Source organism: Chaetura pelagica, unplaced genomic scaffold (genome assembly GCF_000747805.2).
Source record: "Chaetura pelagica isolate M959 unplaced genomic scaffold, ChaPel_1.0 scaffold347, whole genome shotgun sequence".
In the NCBI taxonomy this organism is placed as follows: domain Eukaryota; kingdom Metazoa; phylum Chordata; class Aves; order Apodiformes; family Apodidae; genus Chaetura; species Chaetura pelagica.
In genome coordinates this window covers 802,726-823,328 of record NW_009954096.1, presented here as the reverse complement: position 1 = coordinate 823,328, position 20,603 = coordinate 802,726, and the positions used below count along the sequence as shown (strand labels likewise).

At 44.3% G+C, this 20,603-nt stretch overlaps 1 protein-coding gene across 1 annotated transcript in view; it reads right to left on the bottom strand.

Annotated features, from left to right (window-relative positions):
* SLC4A11 (solute carrier family 4, sodium borate transporter, member 11) overlaps positions 1–20,603 on the bottom strand; it is a 200,921-nt gene that overhangs the window by 9,283 nt on the left and 171,035 nt on the right. Inside the window, exons 10-17 of the mRNA XM_010002329.1 lie at positions 13,990–14,115; positions 12,893–13,006; positions 11,883–12,015; positions 11,494–11,567; positions 6,590–6,839; positions 5,743–5,849; positions 4,425–4,590; positions 866–1,042 (exon numbers count right to left, since the gene is read on the bottom strand). Coding sequence (XP_010000631.1) covers positions 866–1,042; positions 4,425–4,590; positions 5,743–5,849; positions 6,590–6,839; positions 11,494–11,567; positions 11,883–12,015; positions 12,893–13,006; positions 13,990–14,115 — 1,147 coding nt within the window. The remainder of the gene's footprint in view (positions 1–865; positions 1,043–4,424; positions 4,591–5,742; positions 5,850–6,589; positions 6,840–11,493; positions 11,568–11,882; positions 12,016–12,892; positions 13,007–13,989; positions 14,116–20,603) is intronic.

Below are 20,603 nucleotides of genomic sequence, written 5' to 3'. Positions count from 1 at the left end.
GCAGATAATCTCTGTTCTGGACCAGGTTTAATGAGAAATTAGGGTTTTAATTGATCTTCTTTTTAAAAATACATCTGATAAGAGCATGTCAGACAACTCAGAATAGCAAGGAAGCTGATCTTCAATAGAAGGCTGTGACCCAGGCATGGCTTCAGTCGCTTTTGCTTAAAACCAAGAGGATTTAATAAGCATCTCACCTTCCTGAAACGTGGTGGAAGATGCTATGGGAGCTCTGAAATAATGCTACATTTTTCCTACCCTTTGTAATAACCACCAGACAGGTTTCAGTCAATGAATCAGACTGGATTTTTTCTCGTGAAGACAAGTGGAAAGATCTGGCCGAAGCATCTCCTCAGCATTTCCAGATGGATAAACCTGCAAAAGGCCTTGGCTGACTCTTCCAGAGGACAATTTACACCAGGGTGGGTGGAATCTCTGCAGGCTGCCACCAGCCACTGACAAGAGCATAAATCTGTCCTAAACCAAGCTCTTTGATGAAGGGGAAAGAAGAGGGGTCACAGGCTATGCTGGCTGAGTTGGCTTCATTTGGTGCATTTCTCCTCCACCCTCGTATCTTGCAGGTGTCCAGGACGACAGCCAGCTCCCCAACCACATAACCCACTGTACCCCCCACAGGAAGTTCCACCTCAACATGAGGAAAAACTTCTTTCCTGTGAGGGTGACAGAGCCCTGGGACAGGCTGCCCAGAGAGGTTGTTGGGTCTCCTTCTCTGGAGACTTTCAAGACCCAGCTGGATGCCTTTGTGTGACCTGCTGGACTCGATCTCCAGAGATCCCTTCCAACCTCTAACATTCTGCTTAGGAAACCACAAGTGAAACCAAAAAGATTCAAGATTCCTACTTACGTTTCATAGATGTGTCCATTTTCAACCCTCTCCTCCACGTAGGCCAGGGCACGGACATGCATGGGGGAGTGGGGGAAGGCAGCATGGATCCATGGGAAGCCAAAGACTGACAGCCCCGTGTTGATCAGTGCCACAAGCAGCAGGTCCCAGTGATAAGCTGTTCCCTTCACCAACCTGAAACGAGAATTTTGTTAAGAGAAGTTACAACCTGAAACAGGCTGCTCTTGCTGAACCCAAACTCAAATGCCCAGCACCAAAGTGCATTCCCATGTACAGAGTGATTTCCCACTGCTCCTGCTTTATAGCCTGTGCTACACGAACATGAGAGGTAATGAAACTTGATAGCTTGTTCCCAAAGCAGTCATCTCCTGGAAAGAACAGGGCTGAGCAGAAAGGCAACCCACTAAAATAACAGCCCATTAAAATTTCATCAGTGTTTTGTCACTACGTGTATTGCAGAGTCCACTCAAAATACACACACAAACCTGCTGGCAGAGGATGTGTGAGGAGGGGTTGGAAACCTGGGCATGGGCTGCCAAACTACTGACACTGAAGCTCCCCACTGATCTTGTTTTTAAATCCTGATCTCCCTCCTTCCCCAGCAACAGAACATGTGCTGCATATGCTGCAGTAATCCCCTAATAATGTAATTGCTACCTCATGATAAGAAAATGGGACATGAATTCATTAAGCTTCAGCTCCTCCTTAGCAGCCAACCAAGGAGATGTGAACTTGGGTGAACATGTTTGGTCTGTTAGGGGAGGGGGACCTGGCAGCCTTCACCAAGGAAGCTGACCACATTCACTTTCTGCATGGTCTGCCCCACTCCTGAATATATCCAATCTGGTGCCAGCTGCTCAGATAGTATGAGTAAAGTTTAGGAAAAGGCTGGAGAAAGATTCAGCTCTCAGACTGATACCTGGCTGGGAGGTCTATAGCTGTGTTTCTGCCTGGGTATCAGAGCTAACAGCTGTTGTCACACTGATGCAACACAAAGGATCAGTTGAATTGCTCTCCAGGCACCATCAACTGGAAAGGGAGCACCATTTGGGTGTCTAAATCATGGAATCCTAGAATGCTTTGGAAGGGACCTTCAAGATCATCTAGCTCTACCTCCCCCCACCACAGAGAGGGACACCTTCCATTAAACTAGTGCAGGCCAGGACATGGTTGGCTTTCTGGGCTGCAAGTGCATATTGCCAGATTAGGTCCAGCTTTTCATCAACCAACAATCCCAAGTCCTTCTCCTCAGGGCTGTTCTAAATTTTAATGCCACCTGGACTCCAAAGAGGCGTAAAATGCCTCAGACAAGCAGTGGAGGGCAAGTGGTTCCTTGTTAAAGGAGAAATCTCACCTTTCACTTAAGATCTGCTGTGTTCAATACCTAAAAGCAGGGCCTTGGGAGCCATATGAGATGCTGTAGGATGTGAGGTGCATGGAGCTAAGCAGACAAGAGCCAGCACATGAAGATCTATGCATAAAGTCTGTCTCAAAGAGCAGCAGATGCCATTGTCCAAGCAGCAGAAATCTTGGGTGAGGTTCAGTTTTGGAACAAAGACTTGTCTCACTGGAAGTGCTCACCTCTATTGACTGAGAAGGCCACGGGGTGACTAGGTCAGGTAGATGTCTACATTGCTGTGCCTCTGAAGCTGGAAGGTGCTGGCAGGAAGGGTGGGATTGTAAATGTTTCCTGTGCTGGCTCACCCTTTGAAAGCAAGGCTCCTGCTAACGTGCTGCTTTCCCAGAGCAAAGGCATCTCCAGCATCCCTAGGGTTATGGTTTGATTGTCCTGTCTGCCCTTTTCAGAGGGCTTTCTATGTACAAAGGCCAAACCTTTAAGAGCAGCAATGTCTTAGACACCTGGGACACAGTTTGGTCTCAGCAGTCTTACAGGCTGAGAGAGTTGGGGTGTTCAGCCTGGAGAAGGCTCCAGGGAGACCTTAGAGCACCTTCCAGTGCCTGAAGAGGCTCCAGGAAAGCTGGGGAGGGGCTTGGGACAAGGGCAGGGAGGGAGAGAACGAGGGGGAATGGATTAAAACTGGCAGAGGGGAGATTTAGATGAGATATGAGGAAGAAATTCTGTGCTGTGAGGGAGGTGAGACCCTGGCCCAGGTTGCCCAGAGAAGCTGTGGCTGCCCCATCCCTGGCAGTGTAGAAGGGCAGGTTGGATGGGGCTTGGAGCAACCTGGGCTGCTGGGAGGTGTCCCTGCCCATGCAGGGGGGTTGGAACTGGATGATCTTGAAGATCCTTTCCAACCCAAACCACTCCATGACACTGATTCTACAGCACTGTTTATGACATACACCTGAGCTGCACTGAGCTTGTCTAGATCAACACACACACAAAGACCTAGATGTCTTAGCCTACGTTATCTCCACACTGGCCAACCAGCCCAACATTCCTTGGACTCTCCCATAAGCTTGCTGCTACTCTTTACCAAACACACTAGTGTGTGTTCAGGGCAAGCATACTTTCCCTGTTTTTTCTACAGGAGGTAAACACTATGTTGGGCAAGACACCAAACAGCACATTCTCCACTTAGCTGGTATGAATGATGATATTTTTGATCTGTGACGGTACCACAAACAGAAGGTGTCAAGTCCTAGTTTTCCTGTCTCTAAAAATCCATGTCTTGATACTTGGTCAGCATAAGCTCATCCCTGCAACAAGGCAGTATGAAAAATACTACCAAGAATTCCAAAGAACAGTTTACATTCTGTAAAGACACTCTAGTGGAAAACACCAAAAGTCTGGAAGGAATTCACAACAGGAGAAAGATGACCCACTTACATGACAGATTTATGCAACACTTTGAAGGGATAAAGATAAGAGGAAAAAAAAATCAAGGGGTCAAAGAAAACTGAATTCTAACTGAATTTCTCTCCCCTAATTCAGTGTCACTCCAGCTACAACAGGGAGAATGTTAATGTGTGTTATGCAAGGAGAGAACCCTCCCACATGTTACATCAGCACAAAATCCTTGGAGATGTGGTAGTTTCCCAGGAAAAAAGTCATGCACAGTCATTCTTGCTATCATATCTGATTGCAGCTGGCACAAAAACATCAGAGGGAATATGCAGAAGTGCAACATCTTGCCTCAAGTTGGCATGTAAATCAGACCTATCAGTGTTCTGCTTCACTTCTGCCTTTCAGTTGCAGGCTGACAGCTCCAAAGCCTTTCCTGATGCTCAGCTGCAGCAGATCATGACATTTATGCAGGTCATTGAGCTCTCAGGCACTTCCTAAATATCTGGAGGTATGTCCACTGACCTCAAACCATACCAAAAAAAGTATATAGATATATATCTATGTAACATTCACTCATGGGCAAAGAACAAACAGACTCAAGTGAGGAGCTCACTGATGCTTTGCATTTTGGACTCATTGCCACAATATTGGGTTCTGGGGACAGTGAGGAATTGAACAGTAGAATTGCTTTAATCTATGACAACAGAAGTTCTGAAGAACATGTCCCAGTAATATTCAGACAATGTTTAGCAGTCCTGGGAGAAGACTTGTCCCTCAGCAGAGGAAGAGGAGTAGTAAAAGTATTATCTGTTCTCTGGGGCATTGGTGAGCGATGCTGTGATGTTCTGCTCTATGAAGAAGAGCATTGAGAGGAGGAACCCCAGCCCCATGGCACTCATCACTGACCCAAAGGAGAGGGACTGCACTGGGGCCAGCACAAACAAGCTCTCAGATGGGTTGTAGTTAAATTTGGACACTGGAAAGAGGAGGAGAATGATATTAGGAGCCACCTTCTTTTCCACATCATCTACACAGACTCAAGCAACTCCCCATACTACAAATGATAGGGAACCAAAGCAGCAAAGCAGGCGTGATGCCCTGGGCTGTGGGAGCCAGAAGGCCACAGACAGGCTCACCTGGCTGGTTGAGTTTATATTTTTTCCTCCATCCTCTTAGAACTTGGCTGCCATCCTGATTTGACAGATTACTGCTAGTTCTGGTAAGGCATTACATACATTTGAGCAAAACAAAAGAGGGAAACTTGTTTTCCACAGATGTGAGGTGTTTGTAGATTAGAAAACCTTATTTCTAACTACTCCTCCTGCTCAATTAATCAACTGACAGAGGCAGTTTCAAACTTCCTCATCTCCAATAAGCTGTGCAGGGCAGTTTAGTATTATATGCCCCTACTTTCCTGCCATTGGAAGAAATCCATGGCTAGGGATAAATCACACATGGCCACACATTATACTGAAATCCAACTAGATGGAATGGCCATCAGAAAAAAGCCATTTCTTATTTGTTTCCATACATTTCCTCACCATCACCCACTCACGTCACCACAGGACAATGCAATTCCTGTCCCCATAATCGCTTCCTGATATGGAAAAGCTGATCTATTTGGCCAATGAATGGTGTCTCATTTTTAGATTTCCTTGTGTAACTTAGAAACTGCCCAGATGCTCTGCACCATTTCACCTAAATTAGGAAAACGTCAACTGGAGACAAAGAGGACAGACTGGGATCATCAGCTCAATGTCTGTAGGACTGGCAACAACCCTTCCTGCCTGCTAATTACTCTGCCCTTTGTTCTTTGCCAAAAAATTGTTGATCCTCTTTATTGCAAGAGATACGTATGTTTAATTATGTCGAAAAGAGACACTGGAATAATTTATCTAGAGAAAAAGAAGCCTTCATCCAGTATATTTTATTAGAGTCTTGAATGAATTCAATCTACTGTTGAGGAAGCTCAAGCTCTTAGGGTGGTGGGAGGTACACGAAGGATTTGTGAAATTCCATGGGAGACTTGGACTATTTTTTAGCAAAACCTTCCAGGGATATCATTTCAATTTTTCAGACACCCTAAATAGCTTCCCTCGGCCTTCCAGAGAATAAAAATGTAACTTACTTTTGATTTCCTTGAAGACGTAGGAACCCACAACAGAGAAAGTCAGAACTGAGATTGGTAAGGCACAGTCGGACAGAATTTCTCGTACTCTCGCGTGCAAATACGGGCTGCAATTTAAAGACAAACAACTGCCATCAACACCACACAGGTGAGACAATTGCTCAGTCCAGATAACTTCAACAAGTGACAACTCAGTCCAATTCTAAAGAGGTATTTGTAGTGGAGAATTAGTCTTGAACTCAGCCCTAAATCCTCTGGAATCTACAGCTTTTGACAGTTACTGAATGCATAAGCAAAACCTCCAAAGAAACAAGAAACTAAGATGTAAGCTAGCAAACAGTCCTCCAAGCACCAACTGGTGTCTCATTTCCACTTTAGTTTAATTGCTTACTCAAGAATTTCAAATTAATTAAGGGCAATGGGAGTAAACCCCAAATTCGAGCTGGGCATTTGGTTCTTGAGAGCACACTGAAGGTACATTCCCAGGAGACCTTCCAGCACCAGGAGAGATTTTCCCCCCCAAAGTGGTTCAATTCCTACTTTTGGGGGGCAGTTACAGGAGTTCCAACATGAAGTGCATGGTTCCCCCAAAGCTTTTTAGAAAGTCACTCGTGATGCCAAACCAAATACAGAAGGGCACCATCCAGTGACTAGAACATTCTGCCCTGCTAACATTTTCCAGGTGGCCAGCCAAGTTCAGCTCTGGCTTTGGCTTCCACCACCACTCATGGAAGAGTTCCACCTGATTTTTCTGGGTTACAAAATTAAAACCTAAGACCATTAGTGATTTCTCACAGCTTAACAGGAAATAACCAGTAGTCTGAGCTCTAAGACTGAAGCAACTCACCTTTTCTTAAACTGATAGAGCGTATGGCCAAGCCAAAGGGTACCCAACATCAACATGAGACTAAGGACGGCAGTTTCATGTCCATAATGCACATCATTCGTGCCTGTTTGATTCTCTAGGGACATGGATCTGCTCACTGATGAATTCATCAAGAAGGTGGTATTGATGCCGAGGCTTGGAAGAGCATTAGCTCGTGCTTTTTCCAAGTAACTGTCTCCTGTGCACCCATGGTAGTAATATTTCTTAAAAACTGTACAAACAACCAACAGGCAAGCATTAGGATAGGTTTGTGACAATCAAAGCAAGTAAAATAAAGTGGTTCTTTCTTGCTTGATCATGCAGCATTAACACTATGCTTCACCAGGCTTATAACTCCTCAAACCAGTGAAATCAGGAGAACTACTTCTCTGACAAAGCCAGTGCTTCACAAATTCATTTTTCACTTATTTTAACAGGGAAAAGTGATTTTTCTCTAAAGCAACACATTTGAACTGCAAGGACTTCCAGTGCTAGTTGTTTACCTGATCTTGTTCTTAGCACTAGAATCACTTTAAATATTTATAGATGTTAAAAAAAATACCTACTTTTCAGCAGACTGGTAAACAAATTCCATCAGGATCTCTGAAAAAAAATTAAGAGCAGCCAGGCTGCTCAGATCCTTAAGTGGACCACAGAATGTGCAGTAATTACTTTTCCTCCAAAGCTGGTGCAGATTTTAAAAGGTAAGTGTTGATGATATGCAAAACCTGGCAGAACATTTCAATTTACACAGCAAACTGAAAATGAGTAACAGAGCACCTGAAAAAAAACCTGCACAAGTGAAACAGCCAGGAATGCTCCTGGAACTGCCCACAGATGTTCCAGGTTAGCTCAGCCTTTATAGAAGTAATTAACAATTGTAAAGACACTCTTGCTTTTTGGGTATTTAGACAGCTGTGTTCCCATTTCTATGGCATGGGCTGGCTCCAAGCAGGTAAATGGGGTTTTGGGGATGATTTCACTTCTTTTGGGAACATAAACAAGAAAAACCAGGAGATGGGAGCTGGGCTTTGCAGCCTCAATACTCCCATGTGATGTGATTGGACAGCAGCACCTGCTCTCCCTCAAACCAAGGGGGAGATACAGGAGGATGAAAACTACCATGTCAGAGCTTTGCTGTCCCTCTACCTTTCCTGGCTTCAGCCACATTATCCCTTCCAATTTTGCAGAGAGATACTCAAAAGTTTAGGCAGGATCATTCTCTTTATGCAAAAAATACAACAATCTGAATCTAAACTATAAAGCTTATCCTAACATCCCCCCTCACCCCTGAATAACTCCCTTCCCACCCCAAACATTCTATGATTTTAAGAAATAATAATAAAGTTTCTGAAAGCCCCAACCACCCCGCTTTTCCCCTCTGCAGCAGCTACAGGGAAAACAGGGAAACCAAACTGTAATTCTAAATATTTGAAAAGAAGCAAAAGAAACTGTGAACATTATTGGAAAGCACACTTGGTATTTGCCACTACCTTGAATTTGGCTGAAGCACAGTTTGTGTTTCTGCTGGTTTGGAGCTCACCCCAACAGAAAATGTTTAACTATGCTGCCATTTGAAGAGTGGTGATAACCCTTCTTGTACCACCTTTCAAAAGGAGTCTGGGCATTCAACAACTAGGTGGGGTCAAGAGGGCTTGAAGGTCACAAGAGCCAAGACCAGTTACTTCACATTCAATACTTCTGTATAGAAATTGGAAGATCATAAGAAGGTTAACAGTTCAAAGATGTAACCTTTCAGTTTGCCCACAGCAGCAGCCAGAGATGAGGAGGCCATTGCACTTTTAAAACATGAGAAAGCTTCCTCCCCTAAGGAGCAATCTCATGACAACCTTTGTCAGCACTGGGTATTTATTTCTGCGTCGCCTGCTACGGAAGAGGCTCTGCTCCCATTTCCTCCCTCCAACCTCACAGCTGTGGCCAAGCCCAGGCAGGACACACACGCTTGCTTTGAGAACAGGTAAACTGAGGCACAGATCACTGCTATGACCCACACACTGGCACAGAACAGGTTGTTGGAGGATTTGTGTTTTCCGGCTTGGAACGTTAAATGGCTGTTTTTGTCATAACAGAAATGATTATGGCAGCATTTCCTGGGGATTAGCAGCTGGTCAGGGCTAAAAGCCTGTCCACCATCTCAGCTGACCCTAAAAGCCTTCCTAACTCCTAGAGAGACACAATTACTGAGCATTTGATAAGCCAACAGCAAACACAACCCAGCAACTATGCAGAATGCATTGGTGTGACTCCATAGTTAGATTAGGACTGGAATGAGCAGGAACTGAGTTACTTTGTTCTGGGTCTTGTGGATTTCCCCTTTTGGGAAGTTCATTTCCCCCACTTGACTATATTGGAATGACACATTTAGAGCTACACACACCTTTGGTGCATGGAATTCAGCCTGACTAAGTCTCAATTTAATTTGCACCCACCTCAAAACTAGGTAGGGTTGCTCCACTCAGACTCGGATACAAGGAAGAAAGACTTCACTTTTGTATTTTAGTTACAGCAATGAGAAGATGCCAAAGTGGCTAATGGAGGCCTTCATCCTGCACACAGACTTGCTATAAAATATTTGCTTCCTGTGGATGTATAATTTGTTTTTCTAAGAGAGATGAGTGAATCTTGTTGCCCACGTTCAGAGAGAGCAGCAAAGCAGGTGGTGCCCTCACTGAAACAGAGCCATTCTCATGCCAAGTACATGCTAAAGTTCCCTCCAACAACATTAACTCCCTTTGTTTGCTCCAGCCAGTTCACCTCTGTTTCCTGCAGAGTGCAGATGTCAGGATCAAACAAACACAGCTTTTTGGTGGCTGGGCCACTTGGTGAAAACAAAGTGTCACCAGGATAGCATGAACCCACGGGGCTTGATTCCTCTGCACAGCATCACATCCCTCCCCCCTGCTTTCCTGCACATCGACGAGTACCTTGCAAAAAGGGCCATGAGAAGACTGAGGAAAACAGAGCTGAGCAAGTGCAGCATTTTCCCTGGCACTCAGGAAGCTCCAAAATCACTGTCAGCTGGCTGGCCATCACCAGCACACATTGCATAGCATGGAGGAGGCACCAGCTTTCTCGTTCTGCTTAACTGCTCAACCAAAGTTTTGAGTGGGAGGGGGAGATGGCAGCAGCAACCATCACCTCCTGCTACAAAACAGGAGGGGAAGATGATGTGGCTGTGAGCTGCACTGCTGTCATGTAAATCTGAGCAGGGAGAGGGTTAAGGATAAAGGCTGTGCCTGCCAGCATCAGTGCCTTCCTGCATCTGGGAATGTGGCTGGACCTGGGGTCCCATCTGCTGATGCACTGAACACTCCCAGATGCAGCTCAAACCAACAAGAGCTGGCAAATGAGTGCAGTGTTGATTTTATTGCCATTATTTCTATAAACTCAGCCCTTTTCAACTACAAGGGAGAATTACACTAATTCCCTAATTACACTAATTAACTTCCAGGATCCTCTCCTGTCCCCAACTGCAGTCCTCTGGGGCACTACTTGCATATTCCTGGAAGCCTGGAAGCTGAGATCAGCAGATCCTTTCTGTACCTTTAGCCTGCACCTCACTGCCCTGCTATGGGAAACCAGCATTTGCAGTTTGTAATTTGAATGTGCTGATTTTCACAGAGCAGTTGAATATTCTGTTGAGGAACACCCGAGTGCCACAGGGAGACTGTCTCATGCCTCCAGAACAGGGCACTCACACAGCACACAGTGAGCAAGGAGAAAGCAGAGTGCCCTAGAAAAGCATCTCCTTCACCAAGCTTTGTCTAAGCAGGATGTTTGAAAGCTGCAGATGTTCTGCAGAGGGAAAAAAAAAACCCAAACCTCTGATTGCACAATCAAAGCATATGCTCAAGGAGCCAAATTAAGGATTCCAAATGAAGTGAGAAAGTATCTCATTTCAAATTGCTTTGCAGTGTCAAAGCTGCTCTTTGAAGGTGTTCTCCTTGCATGCAAGGTACCAGAATGAGACAAGCCTGAGAATCCTGAAAACAAGAGATGTACTCAGCATGCTTAGGTATGTCCTGAAGGATTGTAAAGCACAGCCCAAACTTGGGACTGTTGGACAACTGGTCATTAAAAAAAGGAATGCAGACTTGGCCAGCTCCACACTGGGATGAACAGAAAGGCTGCTATTCACATGGCACTTTTGCTAACATCTTTCACCTTCACAAATACCTCCTGCCAACCCTGATCAGGAAGAAGACCAGGTGAGAGAAATCTGTTGAACCCCAAGGCTGCTCATGGATACTCACCTAGAACTTAACCCAGAAATGGGGAGCAAGTGGCTGGAAAGGGCAGAATAACTTCAGGAGCATGCTGGAAGGTGATACAGTCCTCATGTTGCCATGAAAGAAGGGTCTCAGAGGTCATGGAAGAACCTCAAATCTTATCTTTCAACTTCTCTCCATGTACTTTTAATAATGTGACAAAAGTAAGGCCTAGATGCAGTGCATTTAAAGTGGGCTTGTTTTTTTCCAAGCTCAAAGAGACTGGTAATCAGGGAAGACTTTCACAGCAACATTAATATGGTTTCTCCATTTGTTAAAGACACTAATTGTATATCTCAGCCAACTGATAATTACACTGATAGAAATTCTGCATATCCAGATAATTTGCTGACACGGGGCTGCTTCAGTCTCACACACATTTTTTTCCCCCCCTGAAGACCCTGAATAAATTCTGCATATCCAGATAATTTGCTGACACAGGGCTGCTTCAGTCTCACACACATTTTTTTTTCCCCCCTGAAGACCCTGAACAAACATGGAACAAGCAAACATCACACACATTTGCAGCCTCACATTTCCCTCTGACAAGGAAGCAAAGCAGAGAGCTCCACTAAAGAACACTGTTGCAAGGCTTACCTTTAGTAATGCCTTTGATGGCATCAAGCACAAACGTGACAGATATAAAAAGTGCAATTATTTCTTCTGTTGACCTGTGAAAAACAATCCCAGGAATTAATCTGGCTATTGGCAGAGTCTATATTCAACTATTCAAAGCAAAATTGGCACATTCATGCATTTACATGAAAATATATACCAACTTCAGTTAGACTCCAACTGAAGAAACAAAACCCAGTGATGCTTTTAAAAGCTTCTTTTGAGCTGGAACAATCAACTGAAATGATACTGGCCTCATCTTGCAAAATACATTTCGTGGCAAGTTTGTTAATTAAGGAGCTTGTCGAATGTATAATTTTTCCATTTGCTGAATAATCTGATAAAAAAAAAGACTTCTGGAAAATAGCTACCTTTTAAAGAGCTTCATCAGAAGACTGAAATTAAAGAGGGCGTATATCACCAGGAAAAAGCTGTTCCACAGTCCAATCCAGGCATAGAAAGCACTGAAATCCAAGTTGTAGTCATCACAGATCCCTCGGATGACTGCAAAAATGAAGCATTCACGTGTCAGGTTAAAACTTCTGTCATTACCACCCCGTGGTTCCCATCTGCTTGATGGCAAAAAGAAGCAATTTCAAGCCTTCATGGCAATGCACTCATGGCAGAACCCCTGTTTTTACACTCCTGGATAAATACTGGATCAACCTAAATTGCTCTCCCCCTTCTCTATCCCTCTCATTCACCAGAAATGGGAATCAAAACTTGGAAGAATGTTCTCCTACATTGTTCAAAGCAACTTTTCTTATGGTCAAGGCTACAAAATCAGCCCCTAGAATTGGCTCTCACTGACATTTCAGGATGCTTTTGTACAGGGGATCTTGTATGTGCTTTTCCACAGTTTACTCAGTCACTACATTGTGGACAAAACCTCAAGTTTTCAACCTTTCACACAAGTCATGGCCCTTCTGGCTGCTGCTATAGATACTGAGTCTGCTCCTTTACACCTTTGGCTCAGTAATATCCACTTCCAGCTGTGACTGGAAAGCTATGATCTCCCCTTAACAGACCAATAACAACAAAACAAAAAACCCAACCCACAAAAAACTGTCTCAGGCTCTTCTCCACAAGTTGGTTTAATGCAGCCACGTGAGACAACCATCAGATGAAAAAGGATTTCCTCCTTGAAGCAGAAATGCTTCTTCTCACAAAACATCTTTTCTGTGCAAAATGATTCCTTTAGAAACCAACTTGAAATCTGAATCAAATTCTGTCCCTCTCCCTCAGCACCAGAGCAGCCATTTAATGTAGATTAGACAAATACAATTCAAGCTCTAACAGGATTGTAAGGTTCTCCTACAAAGTCCCATTCCACCCACTGCAAACACACTGCTCCCCTGATGTACACGTTTAGTAAACTTACCATTGATGTAGAGTGCTAAAGGAGCTGTAGTTAGGAGGACAACTAGTGGTTGCCCTGCAAAGAGTGCATAAAGCAGCCCTCCAATACACTGCCCAACGATTGTCTTCTTCACATCTATGAGCAATCAGGAAGGATGAAAACAAACAAGGTTTTTAATAAACACCTCTCTGATCAAGGCACGGAGTGAGAACAATGTTTAAAGGTGCAGAGGTGAGACACTGTGGAACCAAAACCTGTACCAATAACCATAGAATCTCAGACTGGTTTGAGTTGGAAGGGACCTTCAAGATCATGTCATTCCAACCCCCTGCATGGGCAGGGACACCTCCCACCAGCCCAGGCTGCTCCAAGCCCCATCCAACCTGCCCTTCAACACTGCCAGGGATGGGGCAGCCACAGCTTCCCTGAGCAACCTGGGCCAGGCTCTCACCACCCTCACACTAAAGGAATTCTTCCTAATGTCTAACCCCAAATAATTTAGGATGTAATCAGATTTCCAGATGTTGACCTATGAAAACTGGGTGACTGCAGTTCTTTTTTTGTTTAGTTTGGGTTTGGTTTTTTAGTTGTGTGGGGGTTTTGTTTTTTGGGGTTTGTGTTTTTTTTTTAGTTGTGTTTTCATTTTAAAATTTGAACAGCTACAAAAAACACAACCAGTGTTTGCAGATGCCTTCAGGACAAGTTTTCAACTAAGACTCCTATGAACTGTGACAGCAGTATAAGATACTCCAGGGCCATAACTGAGATAGAGGAAAACATCATCCATTATAGCAGTGGTTTGGATACTAGCAATTACAGTCAGCTCCAAAGCACAGGAGCTTGTTCTAGCAAAAATCTGCACATAACTATATGGCTAAAGTGAGCATCACTTAAAAGTACAGTAGCATAAAACTGCATCTGTCCAAGTCAGATGATACTATTGAAAGTAATGGTCAGTATTTTCCTAGTCCATTGAGAAAAAGCCAACAATTTAACAACTAGAAAAGCTTTCAGTGGTATTCTATTCATCAAATAAAACCTCCAAGTTTCCTGTGACCAGAGCTACTCAATTGAATGCATGGGATCTTGTAACAGATGCATAAAACTGACCAACTCACCAATAGCTCCTCGGGTGTTTTCATCATTGAGTGACCCAAATGCAATGGAGGGAAGGAGGCAGGCAAAATAGAGAAAGATCATAGTTGTGATGTATTTTCCTATAGCTTTGTTGTTTCCAATAATACCTAGTGTAAACCATAACAAAAGCCATGTTAGTTCTACCCACTTAGAATCATAGAATGGTGAAGGTTGCAAGGGACCTCCAAGATCATCAGGTTCCAACCTCCCTGCTATGAGCAGGGACACCTCCCACCAGAACAGGCTGCACAGGGTAAAAGTCCTTGTGAAGGAAACTGAAACCCTTCTTGCACCAGCCATATGGACCATGAGTTCTTTTAATGCTGAAAGGCAGAAGCAGAATTTAACCCACACTTTAAATGGATAAGTAGGTCTTCAACATTTGCTTTTGCACAACCATGCTCTTCTATTCAGCAGGGACCAGAGCTAGAAGCTCCAACATGCCACCAGACTCCTTCAACAGACATTTCTGGCACCATCAAAACAGGAAATACTAGAAACCTTTCGTTCAGTTTTGCCAGCCCCAAAAAGCTTGGAAGAGGATTAAAGCAGAAACCCTAAGTTTAGGGTTTATAAACCCCCTATTCCCTGGTCTTTTTTAATACCAGCTTTATAGGTATCCTGGGCTAGGCCCCTAAGAAGCTTCATGATGATCACTCGTCTTCACCACTCATGATGCTCTGGGCAGGAAAACCATGAGGCACTTCATTTTTCCCCAGGCAGAAATCTGAGGTTATAGGCTTGAATCAATCATATGCAAGGCTGAGGCAATTAGTGCTTGCAGACTTCAAAACCACATAGCACAAGAGGTCAGGAATGTGTACATTAAGGGGTTTGCTTTTGAAAAAGCCCTTCATGAAATAGCAGCTCCTTTCTTTTCCATCCACTCACCCCCTCTCATCTCCGTCGGAAAAAACACACCAGGCCAAAACAAAAGCAGCCAGAAAGGGAATTAAAGTGTCATGATATGAATTGAAGGGCCTCTGAAGTAGCTTCCCTTTCCTGTTTTTAGACTGACGTCCATCCCCAGTGAGCTCACATCACACAGGAGAAAGGATGAGAGGTGACAACAGCTGGTGTTGCTCGAGGAGAACAGATTTTTCCACAGGACAGTCTCTTCAGAGAGGACACACCAGAGAGGACCTTGACAAAGAAAGTCTTGAAACAGCCTTCAGCCTGCCCATGCCACCATCCTTGATGATGACACTGCTGGCAAGACACTTAGACAAGCTTGGACTTGCCCAGTTTCCCTTTCTGGAAGTCTCCAGAGCACTGAACTGCCACAAATACATCTGTCCCTAAGCCCCCATCCAAGCTTCTGTTAGCATCAGTCCCTTGCCAAGGAAGCCTCCAAGACAAGGAGTTGAATCAGAGAAAGGAAGGGAGGGCTGTGCATTAGAGGCTGCTGGTGCAACACAGAAAATCTGGACATTGCCACAACAGACTTTAAAAAAGTCAATGACTTTGGGATCTTATCTAACATCTGTTTTCTGCACCATTTGCAGTGCAGAGATAAAGACAGGGGGATGCAAGAAACAAAACTCCGAGATGATGTGTAATGAACAGCAGCCACGTGAACAGAGGACACTCTGATGGTTCCTGTGTGCTGACATGAGAGAAACAGACAGAAATAGGACTCTGGATGCTCAGCATCCTCCAAAAAAGGGCAGGGCCTGAAACTTGACAAGAGACATCTCAAGCATGCAAATATGAGCCTGACCTTCCGGGAGTCACAGGACCAGCTGTTTCAGGGCAGATTCCTTTCAATTTATTGTGAAGATTCAGAAACCTCAAACCACATTCCTGACCACTCCTGGCAACCAAAGGGCCCAGAATATACTTTGTGCAGATGAAGCTCTCTCATGTGATCAGGTCCAATAGCTGCAGGCTCCTACCTCATGTTCTCAAGTGCCTGAGACCTTTAGAGAACTGGAAAGATTTGGGAGGCCAAACAGTGGACCATAGGGTAGTTTTGTAAGTAGAGATGGTACCATCCCTGTTCAGAGGACTCCATGCCACTCCAGAGTACTGCTTTTTGGACAAAGGAGTCCTTCCAACATGAAAGGTCAGAGGTAATGCCTGACAACTTTGAAATCATTCATAAGACAACAGGCAACCAGGATCAGAGAAGTAATTAATATTTAAAAAAGCTCATTTGCTGACCAGCTACGTAAGTGAGAATCTGCTTTCTAAATAATTTCAGGTAGAAGAGGAGGGAGGAAGGAAGAAGCCTGGAAGAACATCACAAAACCTCATGCAAGGCTTTTTCCTTTCAGGTTCAGCCCTTGCAAAGCCAAGCAGGAGGAGTCCTCAGTGCTGGTGGAGGTCCTCAAGCCACACCATGGCTGGGCCCAAGCCTTCCAGCAGAAAGCAGGACTTTGTTTAGTCCATAATGAGCCACATGAGATACAAGGAGCAAAGAATCCCTACTGGTGGGCAGCAAAATTCCCTTCATAAGAGAGACAATAACTATATCACATGAAACACACCCTTTCACAAATATGATTAATCACTCTTTAATTGCAGTTCAAATCACAAGCAAATACTGCCTCTTTGTGCAGTTTCACCTGAGACAAGCACTAAAATCCAGTGTCAACCACAATTTACCTTTTGCCTCTTTAAAGTCAACATCTGGCTGAACATTTTCTGGGTCTATTTGCAGCCCAGGGACTGACATGACTTCATCTGAAAGAAGGTGGGCTGCACAATGATGGCTTTTCATCTGTAGCAGCCTCATAAAAGCCATGGAAAAATGTGTCATTCCAACTGCACAAGCCACATTTGTAGCAGCAAATCAACTCTCAGTCCAGGTGGGATATTTGAGTAACTGACTATTACAGAAGCAATCCCTTGAATTTAAGATCCATCTACACATGGACGCAGGAAGCAATTATGTTCATCAATGTGACAGTTCTATTTTTCTTGCTTGGATTTCTGAAATGCTGTAGTTTTCAAAAGGCAAAGTTAGAGTTTCAGAAAAAACTGCCTTCACTCTATTTGGGAGTCTGCATTAATAAGTTAATGACCAAAAGACCAGGACTAGAGCTCCCTGAGGCTGCTAATTGTACAGTTAGTGAATCAAAATTGAGACAGATGGATATTCTATGAAATGTCTGACTATTCATGTTCCTAATTCTCTGAAATATCCAATGTAAAACAAGTTTAATTATCCTGATCTGCTGCACAGCAGCAGGATGGGTCTATTAAAGCTCTGACTGGAAAAAAATAGTTTAAAAATCACTTTTAAATGGTAAAAACCACACAGCAAGGATAACTGCTCAGAAGTTTTGAGGCATCAAAACTCCAAGGATTACAAACTCCAGCTAGTGCCCTCAGGTTGGGCTTTTACGTATGTCAATAGATGCTGGACTCTGCCCAGTGTTCTGAAGATGAATCTTCCCTAAGGTTCAGTGAAGACTAAATCACAGAGAGACTAAGAACTGAGCTGGAAAAGGAAATCCACTCTCACTTGGAGCAGAAAAGCCAAGCATATGCTCAGACTAGTGAAGTATGAAGAAACAAATCAAGGGCTCAGAGCTTTCCCTTCTTTCTCTCAGCCCATTTCCCAGGAAGTGCAAGTGTCTTGGAAGGAAACATCCACAGACAAAACAAGATGCTTTAGATGGTTTTATGCAACTTGAATGCATTCCCATCCACCACTGCCACAAAGATTTCAAAAGCATCCTGGCTGCAAACCCAGGTCATGATGCTCCAAAGCATTCAGCAAGTCTTCAAGTGGCTGCTGAATATTTACACCGAGGCAGAGGAGTGTGGAGTGATGCAGGAGCTCCTCAACCATCTAACCTAGGGCAACAGAGGCACTGAAGGGAAAAAGCCTGCCTGCAATCCTTTTGGAACACAACCCTGCCAGAGGGGCCAGTGCAACCAGGTGGAAGAGTCAAAGGTTTGGCACATGCCACAGTTCAACATTTTAGCAGGTCTAAGCTCTGTGCTACCTTAGGCAACGAGCAAGAGAAAACTTCTTCCAAATCTCACTTTTCCAATGCCTTGAAGGTTTCCTCCTAAGCATGCCTGTATTACCAGGAGCTTTGCAGATCTCCCTCCTGGCAAAACACCACCACCAAATCCCAAGGATGCTGCCAGATGTGCTTGCCTAACTCTAGGGAGCTGGTTAAGGATCCTCTGCAGGACCAAGGACACAGAGGAGTCCACATCTCCAGCCAAACTATCCACCCACCATGGCCATGTGCCAAGGACACAGGTCACAGAAAACAAGAGGAAACAGAATAAATCTCAGGTTTCCTGTCTTGCCTTCAACCCTCCCTTCTCAAGAGGTGAAGGGATATGGCAGAACATGGCATCAAAGCCCACCATAAAAACTTTAGGCACCTCAAAATTTCACCCCGGGCACTCCAGGTGCTACATTTATAAGTGTTTAGTCCTCTGTGTTGTACCAGAAAATACACACTGAAGAGTAAGGGCAGCAACTTGAATGGGTTTCAGGAAACCTGTAGCTGAGTCCAGACAGAATTCCTTCCTTCATTCAAACCAATCTCAAAATAAAAAAATAAAGAAAGCTCCCTTGCTGGTTCACCTGAGTTTTAAGCAGTAATAATACAGATATACACATATATATTTAGAGCCTATTTGACAAGATCAGGATGAAGTTCTGTACCAACTTTTTAAAAACAAAGCAGAATCCCTTGAACAAAGGTTGTAGTCACCAAAAGGAGACTACATGCCAAATTGTCTTAATCCTAACTTCAAAGGAAAACTACAGGAGATCTTACTCCACCATGATCCAACTGTTCATCTTCAGATGCTCCTGCTGGAAGACACCTATTACAAACCATCCATATCACTTCAATCCTGGACCAAAAGCTTAGAAAAACTCTTCTTGGATCCTTATGTGTTCAGTAAAGTAAAATGCACAAGACTTCTACAATCCAAAACAGACCTAATGTTGACAAATGTCTGATCTGGAGGAAAAATAGAAAGATGATTCCATTCTTTCCTCTCCCAAGTCATGGTGGCTAAGGATAATTTAATGGCCAGCTTTGAGCAGCATGTGAAGACAACCAATCCTACAGAAGTCCAACTGACAAGCATTTGCTGGCCCTATTATTTATCATCCTGCCCTTAATCGGTTTATCTGTCTAAACCAAAACCCCAGGATGCTTCTCAGATTGAGGACTTTGAGACTCCAACCATTCACAAAAGGCATCCTTGTAAAATCAGAACTCTTTGATGATGCATGTGTGGTTGTCTGGAGTGCAGACACTTGGATAGCTCAAATCCCCAACGTTCTGGTGCACTAGTGCTTTGAGAGGGTTCAGGAATTTCACATTCCTGATCACCTTAGGTCTTGGTGGTTTATGGCAGATGTTTTATGCTCCATCTGGTTTTTATTCCACACAGATCCTAAAAGAATTCATCCTAATTTTGGGTTTCTGGGAAGAAATGGCACATATATATAGGGGTTTTAAAAATCCTCCTCTCCCCAGATCCTCTTTGAAAGAGCACAACTGCTCCTAAGGTGAGTATTTCCCATTTGAGCTGCCTTAGTTCTTGAGTTTCACTTGGCATATTTCTGCTTCTTCCATTCTCCAGAAATTGCATGACAGCTTCTCCTGATGGCCAAAGTTGGCTGCAGAACCACCATATTATGCTTTTGTGGCTGTGAACCTGCTGTGCTCAGGACACTAACAGCCCTAGCAGACACTGTTCTGTCTCAAGATGTGCATGAGTCCCCACGAGGTGCTTCTGCAGCACTTCCATAGCCCTTTACAATGAAAAAAAAAAATCACACTTTAACACCCTACAAAGCAACAGCCATAGAGATGAACTGTTCTGAATCCACTCCAGAGGGTGCCCAGATCAGCAGTTTGTCCCCTGCCAGATCTGATGCCCAAGATGCACATGCCAAGAAATATTTTTCATCCATTTTACCAGACTCCTTGCTGCTACCCTGGAAAAGTAATTTCTTGATCCCCTTCATCTCCAATGTACCCTCAGTCCCCAGAGAGCACAGCATTAGCTTGACTTCAAACAGAGCCTGCCCTCCTTTCACCCTGAGCCTCCTGAAAGCAGTTGCAAAGCACCTGAAGAAAACAACCAGCACCCAAGCACAGTGCTAAGCCAGCACCTCATCCCATTTAGTTCTTCCCAGCAGAGTAGATAACACTAACTTCTGAACTCATCACACTGGGTGCAGCACTCCCAGCCAGGAAAGGTGGGTCTTTGTGGGAAGCAACTACTTCCTCAGACACTTGGCATCTCCTCCACACTCTGCCCACGCTTGCTCTCCAGCTGCTGTGGCAGGTGGCTTTGCACCAGGGTTATTTGTCTAGAAAAGGGGGCTCAAGTGAGCATCTTATTTCCTTCTGCCAAGTCCAAGGGAGATGGCTCTCAGCAGAGATGCAGGAGGGAGGGCTGGGACACTGTGGCTTGAACTAAGGGGGGATTAGCTGCAGGAAGATGTTTGAGAGAGCCCCCAAATTCTCCCTCCTTACACTCTACACCTTCATTTCATGCACACTGGGTTTGCTACTTCACTATATTAACCAACTGAACGTGTTTTGGTGTTTTGATGTTTTGATGTCAGGCTGAGGGTCTGTAACCATTGTTTCTCCTG